Source organism: Limulus polyphemus, unplaced genomic scaffold (genome assembly GCF_000517525.1).
Source record: "Limulus polyphemus unplaced genomic scaffold, Limulus_polyphemus-2.1.2 Scaffold2609, whole genome shotgun sequence".
Classification (NCBI taxonomy): Eukaryota; Metazoa; Arthropoda; class Merostomata; order Xiphosura; family Limulidae; genus Limulus; species Limulus polyphemus.
In genome coordinates, this window is record NW_013668219.1 from 57735 (window position 1) to 70163 (window position 12429).

General features: G+C 34.5%; 1 protein-coding gene across 1 annotated transcript in view; it reads right to left on the reverse strand.

The window, feature by feature from the left end:
- The window catches only part of LOC106467422 (cysteine-rich protein 2-binding protein-like), a gene marked incomplete at its 3' end in the record, with an annotated part of 68271 nt that extends 56765 nt beyond the window's left edge, over positions 1 to 11506 (reverse strand). Inside the window, exons 1-3 of the mRNA XM_022395605.1 lie at positions 11297 to 11506; positions 7743 to 7885; positions 586 to 700 (exon numbers count right to left, since the gene is read on the reverse strand). Coding sequence (XP_022251313.1) covers positions 586 to 700; positions 7743 to 7848 — 221 coding nt within the window. The remainder of the gene's footprint in view (positions 1 to 585; positions 701 to 7742; positions 7886 to 11296) is intronic.
- Between the last annotated feature and the right edge of the window lie 923 nt (positions 11507 to 12429).

Genomic DNA, 12429 nt, shown 5'->3' on the forward strand with positions numbered 1-12429 from the left:
CATCAAGATCTAGTCTAAAACAGACATGGATATAAAGTTGATGTCCCACATACATCAAGAACTAGTCTAAAACAGACATGGATATAAAGTTGATGTACCACAACTGTGACCTTTTACATGCAACTTTTAGTGCTCTTATTTCTCGCTCTATTAGCTTCTAATAGTCTTATTAGCAGGTATGAGTGAAACAGTTTTGTCCCATTTGTCACTAAGTCAGTTGGAATTTTCTTCTATGCTAAACTTTTAAAGTTTTGAAGACCTATTTTCAATCCATTTTTAGTGATTAATTTTGAGGTTGACTTTATATAAATAAAAATAATTTCAATAATAGATCCACAAGAAATGAAATGTGACTAATAAAATGCTCCCAAGACATGAAATCATGACACAATACACATTTAGAGAGAGCATTCTTCCTATAACTAAAAATATTATTGGTCTTACATATAGAAAATATGGTTCACATACTACGTATATAATAAAAACAAGTTTGAATACAAGTTCTAGATCTTAGCTTCTTCATGAAAATTAAAACTGTTTGCATAAAAAACTGTTAATCTAGAAAATATATAAAAAATTGCATACCACTGAATTCTCATTCTTTCACAATATTCCTCATTATCTTCAGAGCAGCTTTCACAGGTGAAAGTAAAGAACACATCACCTAACAAATGGCTGGGTCGGCCTTTTCTGAGACATCCTGTGATAAAACACGTACAGTCATATATTAACACAAATAATTCAGTCATTATATTTTGCCAATATACAATTGCAAATTATCTAAGTAGTCATGTGCAAACAAATCATTCCAAACAAATGTGGAATAAAGTTGAGGGTTAATGTTTACTGAAACTAATGCTGGATAATCATATTGCAAAAAAAGGCTAACACTTTACAACATTGAAAATGCATTTCTGATAGACCCTTCTGTTCATATATAGTTTTCTTGATTCAATGCTGCTCTCTATATGTGAAATTTTTGCTTGCCACTAGCCTTGAGGCTCCCAACTAAACTTGCATCTTTCCATGTGAAATGAGCATGTGACAACCCTCCACCAATAGGAGTGTGACACACCCTCCTAGCACAAGTGACTCCCTGTATACTGATTGTTCAATCATCACTTCAAGATTAGGCAAGAAAAGATGCACCAGAAGTGGAAAGGATGAGAGGAGGTACGTATCTAACAGAAATACATTTTCAGTGTTGGAAAATGTTAACTTTTGATATAATAAATAATCTCTGCTCCTACACAGCTAGAATCCCACATTGAAGTGGTGGAGGGATCAGTGCACAATTTTCCTATATGAGCCTCCTTTATGAAGCACCTGAAGGGAAACCCATAGAATGTGTTACCCTATACCAGGGATTCTCAACTTTTCCTCCATCATTAACCCCCTCGGCTTGATGTATTTCTCCATTTACCCCCTTACTTCCATACAAAAAATTCACAGCCATCATAAAGGGACAGAAAAACAAGGTCAGAAAAAAATATATTATTCAGGTTTTGCATAAAAATAGCACACACACACACACATTTGTAGCATTCTCTCTCTCTCCACACACACATTTTACAAAATGAATGTAATTTTTTACCCCCATGGGGTAAATTTACCCCTGGTTGAGAATCACTGCCCTATACTATGAAACAATATAGGAGCACACATCCATGGGAAACCACACCTCATCTATATAAGGATACACTCTTCAATCAATCCATTATCCAAATCAGTATCACAGACATGCCAATTTGTGTAGCGTGACTAGGGCATGTCAGACCATATATGTTGGATGAACTCCAGTCTAAAATCAGGCAGCATAGGGTATTTTTCATCCAGTCCATAGTAGAAGGAGAGTCCCTACCATCTTCATCTCAATCCCAGTGAAGTAGAACAGAAAAGTAACATTCACCCTGCAAACTGAGTGAGGGGTCCTGCACCAATCCAACACCAGACCATGGTAGGATGAGGGAAAGCCAGCTTGAGGCATGAACTTGACTACACCAACAAAATACCTCCACCCTACTCTCTACTATGTGGAACTGGTCACACTCAGGAAGAATCCTCTACGATCCACTACCCCAGCAACTAGGAATTCCTATATAGCAAGGACTCCCATGCTCCACTAGAAGAAAAGGGAGGGAGGGGGTGAAAGCATGTAGGGGAGCCTGGAAGAGTGCAACACCATAAGACAGTGCAATGGGTGACCATGAAAATCCTATATTGAAAAACAGGCCAGCACCAGTTTATTTGAATAGACATGAAAGAAGGGAAGCTATCCCCTGCCTGCTTTACTCATTATAGCCCACAAGTGGATACAATCTAGACTGTGCCTTGTTTGGGAAATTATTCACTGCAAGTATACCTCTAGCAGTTTTGTAGAACACCCCTTCTCATAAATGAGCACAAAATAGAGCCTTGAATGCCCTACATAATGAACACATACTATACCTCATTCACCTACCTAACCATAACACACTCACTGTATTAGCCATATACGTCTCCCCAACATCACCGGAGATCTTAACTCTAAACATACAGATTTCAACTGCAGATCCACAAATAGAAACGGTAGAATACATCATTACTTACTTAATGATAACGGCTACTATACCATTAATAGTAATAGCATGACTCACACTAATACCAATGACATACAAGACATATTAGATCACGCCATAAGTTTCTCCATATCTAATCTCTCACTTTTTTTGAATCGTTAATGAACTGTTGAGAAGAAGGCATGATCCTGAGGGTTAAATTAATGGTAGGTCACAAGTTTAAAGGAAAGGAATGCGGGTCACTAAGTAGGAAGCACTTGAACTGAGGGTGCAAACCCCTGAAGGAGTGAGTGCTGGAGGGGCGGTGAGAAAATTTTCTAAGTTCAACACTCAGAAGATGCAAATCTCTATATTTTTTTGGAACCAAGTACAGGTTATACCAACCATATTAAGGATATGTTGCTTACCATGCATGACCCACCATCCCCACCCCTATATACACTCACTGCAAATGCTGCACAGGCATAGGAACAGAGGGATTGGGGGCAATATTAAGGACCCCATGTGATTGAACAACAAAGGAATATGTGCCACAAATTAACACACTAATTGGATTTATTAGAGTTTAAGTATTAAAGTATTTAGCATATAAATTTGTTTAGTGTATAACGTTTGCCAAGTCTTGTACTTAAGCAATCACGAATTTTATTTCATGAATAAAAATGAAGATAAAGGAGACTTATGCATAAATCGAAGTATTCTTCATCATTACTAAGTCTAATTTTTTTATTCCTTTTGGTGAGCAAGTTGATCAAGGGCTTGTTTGGAGTTGTTTTTGCAAGACCACTGACCAGGTCAAGTGGACCATCATTGAAGAAGTTAAAGCAAACATGCTTAAAATTTACATCACAGTCAGTACAAAGACTATCAGTAGAAAGAAAGCTTTCTTTCAACCATATTTAAATATCTTGAGACACTGGTGTTTCTACTTATTAAAGAAGTTTCACTTTATCCAAGTTTCACTTAATCATATCCAAGTACAAATAAAACTTACAATGAGTTATTCATGCTGGAAAACAACCTTCAGTGTTGTTGTTGTTTTTCTTGGTGTGTGCTTGGATTGGTATTTTTGGTAGGAGAACAATCAGCTATCAATACCAGAAAACAAGAGTTTGAACTACGATATTAAGGCAAATGGAAATTACAATTTGAAATGTGTATTTATTAATTAATTCTTTTAAAATGTTAAACTCACCTTAACTTTGCTTTACCACTTCAATTTTTTTTTATAATCCAGTCTAAAATTAGTGTATTGATAATGCATACCCATTATATAAGTTGTAATAATTTTTAACATCTTTCAGACAGAATCTGTTAGTACAGCAATGGGAGATCCTGTAACAGTTGAAACACCCACAAAAATTGATAACCCCGTCAAAGCCAATGTCCCATTTAAGTAAGCACTAAGTAAAGACATGAAAGTTGGTATTACTGATCCATATTTTCATCACTTAGATATTGGCAATTATATAGAAAATAGTAATGTGGACAATGTATTAAACACAGAATTACTAAAAAACTGTTGGAAGCCACCGTCCAATTACATAATGCCATTCTCGTCACACACAAAACAAGGGAAAGAAGAAAGATGGTATTTTAACCGTAGATATTTGGCACAGTATCCATGCTTTGCATACAGCCACGTAAAGTGTGGGCTTTTTCTGTGGATACTATGTGCTGTTTGCACAACATGATGTTGGTTTACATCAACAGAATTGAGTCAATATATTTATTACCGCACCTCTGACAAAATTTTCAAAATTCACCAGTAAAGACAGTGGGCTAATCATACATAATTCACGGAAGTATCACCAGTTGGCAGTATACAGGGCCATGGAATTTCTAAATGTTCATCATCTGGAGGGAAGAGATCTTTACATTTTCCTACACTGAAAATGTATTTCTGATAATAATTTATCTTTATCCCAATGAAAGATTCTCTTCTTTGCCTGTCTAAGCACTGGTATGAATTCTACCTTATTTGCTCCAGTCTTTATACCCCACCATATAGCCCCAAGCAAGTTTAATCTTGTGACTCCACCTACGTCAATGCACCCTCTATACCTAATCCACATATAAGCTCCCCGTTATTCTTTTTTATTCCATTTTTCAAGACTGGCAAGATTATCAGACCCAAACACCAGCTATCGTGGGGAGGAAGGGCAGGATAGTGTGAGAAGAGGTATTATTGGAAATACATTTTAGATACAGGAAATACACTTACCTCCTCTCACAGTTTAGCTAGAATCCCACAATGAAAGCATCTGCACAGAAAAACAGATGTGCAAAATTGAGATATAACAGAGCACACTAGTAGGGGTTCACACTACTTCTGGAACAGGTATGCTCTTCATCCAGATAAAGTGAAATCTAAATGTGGGCAGTAAAGGCCAACCGGCTACAGAGTCAACATTGTTCATTATCATGAGATTCGTCCAGGTCCCAACCACATAGACTAGGTTCCACGTCTTGTAGTTGAAATTATAGGGTTGTGGATGCAAAGCTAGATCCAAAGTGAAGAGGCTAGGGCATGGGGACCACAATATGATATAATTGTATAATAGGAATATGATATGAAGAGAACCCAACCTGAAAGTTACAGGATGTTGTATGTCAAGGCAATGGAATTGAGAAGGCAAGCAACACCCAAGTGGACCAACCTTCATTCCAACCTGAAGAAAGACAAAATGCAACAAACCAAACTAGGAATTACAGCCCAGACACACAACCTGAAACTAACAGAACGTCACATGTGAGCCACCAAAATTACAAATGAAAGGCAAGCAACACCCAACTGGGCAAGTCTTCCTCCCAACCTGAAGAAGCACAGAATGCAACAAATGAAATTCAGAATTATGGAGCCAATTGACACCTCACTCAACCTGAAGAAATAGAGATCATCCAGCCTGGGATGATGAACCAAAATCTTAACTCCCCAACCTGTGAGGCAAAGCAACACCTCCTGTCTCTGAAATTATATGGAGGATGTGGAACAAATGAAGTTCAACAAAAAGCTCACAGATGTGATGCTCCGCATGCAGAATTATGAGTCCTCTTCCATGATCATGGAAAGTAATAGAATGACCAAAATGATGGGCCACGTTTACACAACCAGATAGTGAAGTGTCATCTCTGAACCAGAATTATGAGGAGGCTCTCACATAGGCTGGTCCAGTTCCCTACCAGACTTATGGGAAACTATCCAGGGTTAAGGGTAGGAGGATATCCAGCTTTGCCCTCTTCTGCTTGAGGGAAATAAAGAGTACAAACTTTACAGGAATAGACCTCTGTCCACCACTCCAGCGACTGGAAACTGAGAGTGGTAAAGACTCCCTTGCTCCACTAGAAGAGGAGGGGGGGTTACAATAGGGAGTCCTAAGGAATGATGCTCAAGAGACAGTGTAATAGGTGAACCACATTTCCTATTTTGAAAATCAAACCCACCCTGATTTGTTAAATTCAGAGGTTAACAGGGATGGGCAGTCTTTTTACGCTTTAGTCATGATAATCCATGAGTGGCAGTCCAGTACTGTATATTATATTTGATACAGAACAATAGTTCACCACCCGGAAAGCATCAAGGTAGTCTTTTGGTACACCCCATCTCCACAGAGCTCGTTGCTATCTGGAAGTTAGTTGTTTTTTTTTCTTTAGTCTACTGGTAGCTAATACAGATTTGTAAAAGCATACCTGTCCAGGCAACACTTGCCACTGAGTGGGATCCAAATGAAAATGACAAAAAGGTCCCTGAAAAGGAGCATAAAAGAAAAAAGTTACTCAACTCTATCACAATTGAGCCTGGTCATGTAGAATAGTCACAGAGGAAACCCATCCGAGGAGGAGACTGCTAACTCATGTAAATAGCATGATATAAGGGTGTTAGGTGTGGTCCACATACAAACCTGTACAATTACCTCCAGCAGGCAATGCAACCAAACTGCAAGGAATATCAATATATGTCGAACTTGATGAGATAAAACCCAAAGAAGTCTCCACTCCTCCAATGAAAGATCAGAGTAAGCTATCCAAACCAACTGACAATTCCAACTTTTTAAAGTGACAGGGGATAAAGCATGTGATACCGAAGGATCCCAATGGATAATTAACCAGTGAAGTGAGCCCCAATATGCTTAAGTGCATGCCCAAACAGGGTATTAAAGGTGATCCGAAAGGTTGTATAAATGGGAAATGGAGGGAAGATGAATAGGAGAGAAAGAATTATCTCATTTTCTAGCTGCTGCAGTTTTAGGCAGATAGGTGGAGGTGATAATGCATGGAGAGCCACTGTGATATTCCAATTAGGAGCCTGGAAAGGGCAATGATGAATAACCCAAAATGATTTCAAAAGTAATGACAAAACAGGGACTCAAAAACTTTTATTCTCTTAGAAAAACGAAAATTAGCTGAAAAGGCAGCCTTATACAAATCAACAGACAAAAGCACCAAACCTTTGTCAAAAAAACTATTTCCAAAATCGATGGACATGCACGCAATGGGACACAAAGGGTTAAACCCATGTCTGAGAGACCATTGACAATAGTATGTGCAAAAACTATTAACTTAATAAATTATTTTGAAAATATTAAACTTGTCAAAAAACTATTACACCTAAAATACATAAACAGATAATACAACTCTTGTTGCACAATAAATAAGCAGTTAGTTTTTTATTTCTAATTTAATAGTAATTAAATTTTGAAACAAAAGTTAGTGCCAACAAAAATACACACTAGAATATTTCATGCTATGCAGTATGCTTAAATATATGTTCTTAAATTCATAGGTGTAAAGAAAGGGGAAATACATAACTTTCATAGATCAAAACACAATTTCTAGTAACTTGAGAGATTTTATGTTAATGTTCAAAAACAAAGTATTTATTTATTTTTCCTCATATAATATGCCTATATTTATCAAACAGAAACACACACTGTCTAAACAATTAATGGGATGATAGATTCGAAAACTCATAATGACCTATAAATACTGTAAAAGGAAATGAAGTACTAAAAATACTGCAGTTTATAAGTAAACTTGGAAATATAAATCAATTAAATCTATCGGTTTTATGAAACTGTCTAAACTTGACACTTTTTGGTAACTGCTGGATTATTTCATAATAACTGGAATTACAATAACAACAACTTAAAAGCTTAACTAATTCAATAAACAAAAATAACAAACCTGGATGAAAAAGTTTCCTACATCCCTGACATTGAAGCATGTCGGAGTCTGTTGTTCCTATGCCGCAGTAACAATGAGAAGGTTTTCCACATCCACCCAGATCCATAACAGAAATTTAAATGATTTCTCTAGTCTCACGCTTTCTTAATATTTCAGTTTATGGTCAGAAAAAAAAAATTTATTAGGATCACATGAAGGAAATACTTTGTAATATTTAATAGATGAAGTATAATAAAAAATAACTCGTACTTTGTTTTTAGGAATATACATATTTAGTTTTTTATCAGCTATTCCAATGGATAAAATACAAAAGAAGCATTTACTTATTTCTGTTTTTTATATGCATAAGCACATAAAGATTAGTAAATAACTGGCACTGTTAAATAATTTTCATACAATTGTTAAGTATTTCTTACAACAGCATATCAAATCTATTGCTAAATTAAGCTACTACAACCATCATCAGTTCTGGACAATGTCCTGCATGCTGACATACATTTTACCCAACTTGTATTTTTGAAACATGAAGAAAATGAAAAGAATAATTTCGTTTTTGAAGCCCCTGTTCATGTCCTGAAAATAACTTATGATCCTTGGTGTGTCTCTGATAAAATTGTGTTCCCCCTAGGATAATTTTTAGGATATATTCATTTCAAATACGGAGGTTTTTCTTTATAATCACCCAGTATTTACAATATCTTAGATGACATCATTCTTGATTTTACAATCATAAACTGTTACTAAGAGGATTTCTTGCTATAAACACAGCATGAACAAAAAAAGTAAGTGATATTTTTTTCACTTACAGTAGGAAACATTTTTTGAAAAATTGTCTGCTAGAGTTAATGCACTCAAGATTTGGTTGTCCAACCAAAACATTAAGTTGTCTGAGCTGATTAGCTAATGCCTGTTTGGCCAAGACTACATAGCCTGTGACAGTCTATAGATTAATTTTGTGACTTTATTATACATTTGAAGAAGCAATTTCCTAAGTGCTTGGTTATCATGTGTGATATATGGGCATATCTTGCATTTTCTACTTTCTGTGATAATACAGAATGTTTTAAAGTTTTTTTATAACTTAGTTTTTGCATTGTCATGTCAGCTACATGTGGTCCAGAAAGTTGTTACCTCTTCTTCACTTCTTTGTTCCTTAGTAAGTGACATTTCTCTACCCACATGGATGTTTCAGTATTGCATCTAGACTCTCAGTTGAATGGGTTGGCATGGAATACCCCTTTCTGGACAATTGTGACACTAACAGTCGACTAATGCTGTCAGAAAACAAAGGTCACGAGATGATGTCATCCACTGGACAAAGAAAGTAAGCATACTTTCTTTGTTCAGTTCTATGTAATTTTGTATTGTGATTAGTTCAGCAGCGATTCATCTTGAGGGACAGAAAGCTGACTAGCCATTCAATGAGTCAGTACAGGTGACTGTCCACTTGCCTCAGGCTTGCAAAGTTTTGTATTTTGTCTTGTCTAAATAAAGACTGTTTCAATGTTCTTGAAATGTGTCCAATCTGTTTATTTCTCACACAACTTGATTTCAGGTAAATTATCAACAACAGAATGCTTTCCATATTTTTTGATACAATCTGCTGTTATTTCCAGCTTACAAGTCTGATACTTGTCAGGAAATTGATTTTATCTAAAAATACTACATATATTGTTAATGATTATAATGAAAGAAAAAAAAATGCTTATGCTGTTTTCCATAATAACATATTTACTTTAATTCTCTAATTTAACATATATTTTAAAAAATTGTAGTGATGTTTAGAGGGAAAATTTATGCATAAGAAAATGTTGTCCTTGTATGGATTTTGGCCTGAACTTCAGCTGGATCTTAAAGTTGTAGATTAGACTTTAAATACACATCTAACAACTTATCACAAATGCTATCAAAGCTGAAATCTAAATAATGATAATTTACAATATTTGATGACAATAAAGGATATGTTTCCTCAATGTTTGGTTCAATCAGGCATCTTCAAAACTACTAAGTTTTATTAATATATTTTCTACATGGAAGTTTATTTCTAGTGCATTTTTATACCCTACAGCAATGCAACTTACAAACAAATATAGAAAAATTCCCTAATTTTACTATATGTCAGATCAATAGTGTTAACTTATGAAAACTTTAGAGAAAGAATGACACATTGAGTCCACACAGTATACCATATTTACATCACAATTTGTCTTTTCTTTAATGTTGTAAGCATAGGTTATAGCTAGTGCTTTACCAGTAATACTTATTTCAATACACACTTCATAATGTGCTAAATATTACACAGCGTAAATAAACATGAGCTTTTCACTCTTAGTTACAACAAAATTTAATTTCAATTAAATCCTTTTTAACTTTCAAATGTACTTGTTTGTCTTTTTGTTGTTTTCACCTTAAAGTGTATAATGTTTCTATTATTCCTGTAGATTTATACTAATGTTCTAATATGTCAATTTATTTACCCAATAATAAGTTACAGACAGTGTCGATTTCATCTCACTGACTGATTTGAAACCGATAACCTAAAGTTGTTTTTGCTTCTTTATGAACTTCCTAAACTATTAAACCCATAAAGATGCCATTTCATTTCCAAGTACACAAGTTCAAAATGGTGGATTTTCAAAAATCTGGACAGTTGAGCAATCATTCCAGGTGTGTCTTTTAAAAACGGGTTGCTAATCAGGCTGTTGGTTGTAATATTTTAATTGTTTAATAATTATTTATGACTGTGCTGGATTGCTAGACAATTTTTCTCAGCCTTATTAATGGAATAAAACCACACAGTACATGTATGAAAAAGAAATATAGTAGAAAAGGTCAATACATAAAATGAAAAAAAAACAACAATAACTGGAACAAGAGTTGAGATGAGATGCTTAGACAATAGTGCAGAAACATGATCCATAACAAATATACATAATTCAACATCCATTACATAAAGGTTTTATTTGACAGTTTTGCTAACTAACTCCAGCCAGTTAGTAATCTCAAATTGTGGCATAAATTTTAAACTAGAGACCATTTTATAGCAAAGATGGCATGCCATGGAAATAATCAAAATTAAGGATAAGAGGTAACACAAATGATAATATCTTTGCTTGTATTCAACCATATTGCAATACTGAGCTTTCACTTTCAGAAAATTTGTATTGGAATCATCTGACATAATTTGTATACAGCAAAACACATACATTGATGATGAAGTGTCACAGTTAATGTAACTGCTAATTTCTCCATTCCACAACTAGTAAATAATATATTTTTATTTCGACATATTCAGGTAACATTTTCTATATTTTTGTGCAGATGTTCTGCATACAGTTAGTGACATCCTTAACAGGATATACAGAGATCATAAACATGCACTAATCCATTTGCTTAAACAAAGATAACATACCACAGTGATTATTCAGTTGGGCTTATATTCACTTGGCCTTGTTTCAGTGTAATACCCTTCTTCAGTGAAGTAATAATGATTTCAAAGAGTGGTAAGACACTTTTAAAAATTACTATAAGTCTAGACTGGAATAGAAGTTTACCTTCTTTGATGATGTATACTTGGAATGATCACTGATATAGATGATCTGATGATTGTGGTATACCGCACTTCTACTTCTTAGTATGATACCTTAATTATTCTGAATATTATTTCTAGCCTGTGCAGATATGTTACTTCCAAATTGTTTTCCTGCCCTAGCAGCTAGAAGTACAAGCATACATAACAAATCTAGAATATAAAAAGTGATGCAACAAGAATTATCTGTTGTGAAATGGAAAACTGAATTAATTGGAGATATTGATAAAAAACAAAAAAAACTAGTTGGCTCAAGACAGACATAGCTTATAAGGGATAAAAGAAAATTAAAGAAAAGCATTATAAATTTAAGAAGTTTAAATTGACTGATATGATAGAAAACTTGAGAGAATTACAGAAGATCAGGAGAATTGATTTAGTGGTCAAATGAAACACTTGAAAATAAAATTCACCATCTAACAGTTTTGAAGCCTGCAACTTAGGTACATAAAGTGATAAACTAAAGTAGTAAAATATTAATTACAGTAATGATGTTTTAATGAAAACTTGTCACAATTGTAACAGAAGAAATATGGGGCTAGACAACTATGATTAAAATATTCAAAAAAGTCACTATATAACTCTATAATTCTTATATATTATCATTACATGCATAATCTGTTAACAGTGCACTGAGAGAGAAGGAAACAGCGAAATACATATCCAGAGCCTGATGTTTTGTGTCAAACTCAAATGGAGTTGAATGATTTATTTTAGCTCTTGTAAAATATGATACTGCTCATAGATGCTTTAATTTTATGTGCTTTTAACTTGCCAGTTTTAACTGTGAATTATATAAAACAGTGAAGGTTGCGTCAGCGAAATAATTCAGTTTCAAACATATTTATTGAATGCTTCCCGTTCCAGTGCTAGTAGTAGTACAGGTAGTAGTACTAATAGTAATACAAAAATTTTCTTTATTTTCTCTTTGTATATCATAATTATTATACTTGATTGCATTATATTTGGAACTAAATATTCAGAAACGCCATTTACTATAAATGCTACACGTAAAGATAAACGGTGATGTTTTTCTAGTGACTTTTACAAACCTTTTTCGTTTTTCTATGATTTCTTGGGTGCATCCATAACACATTG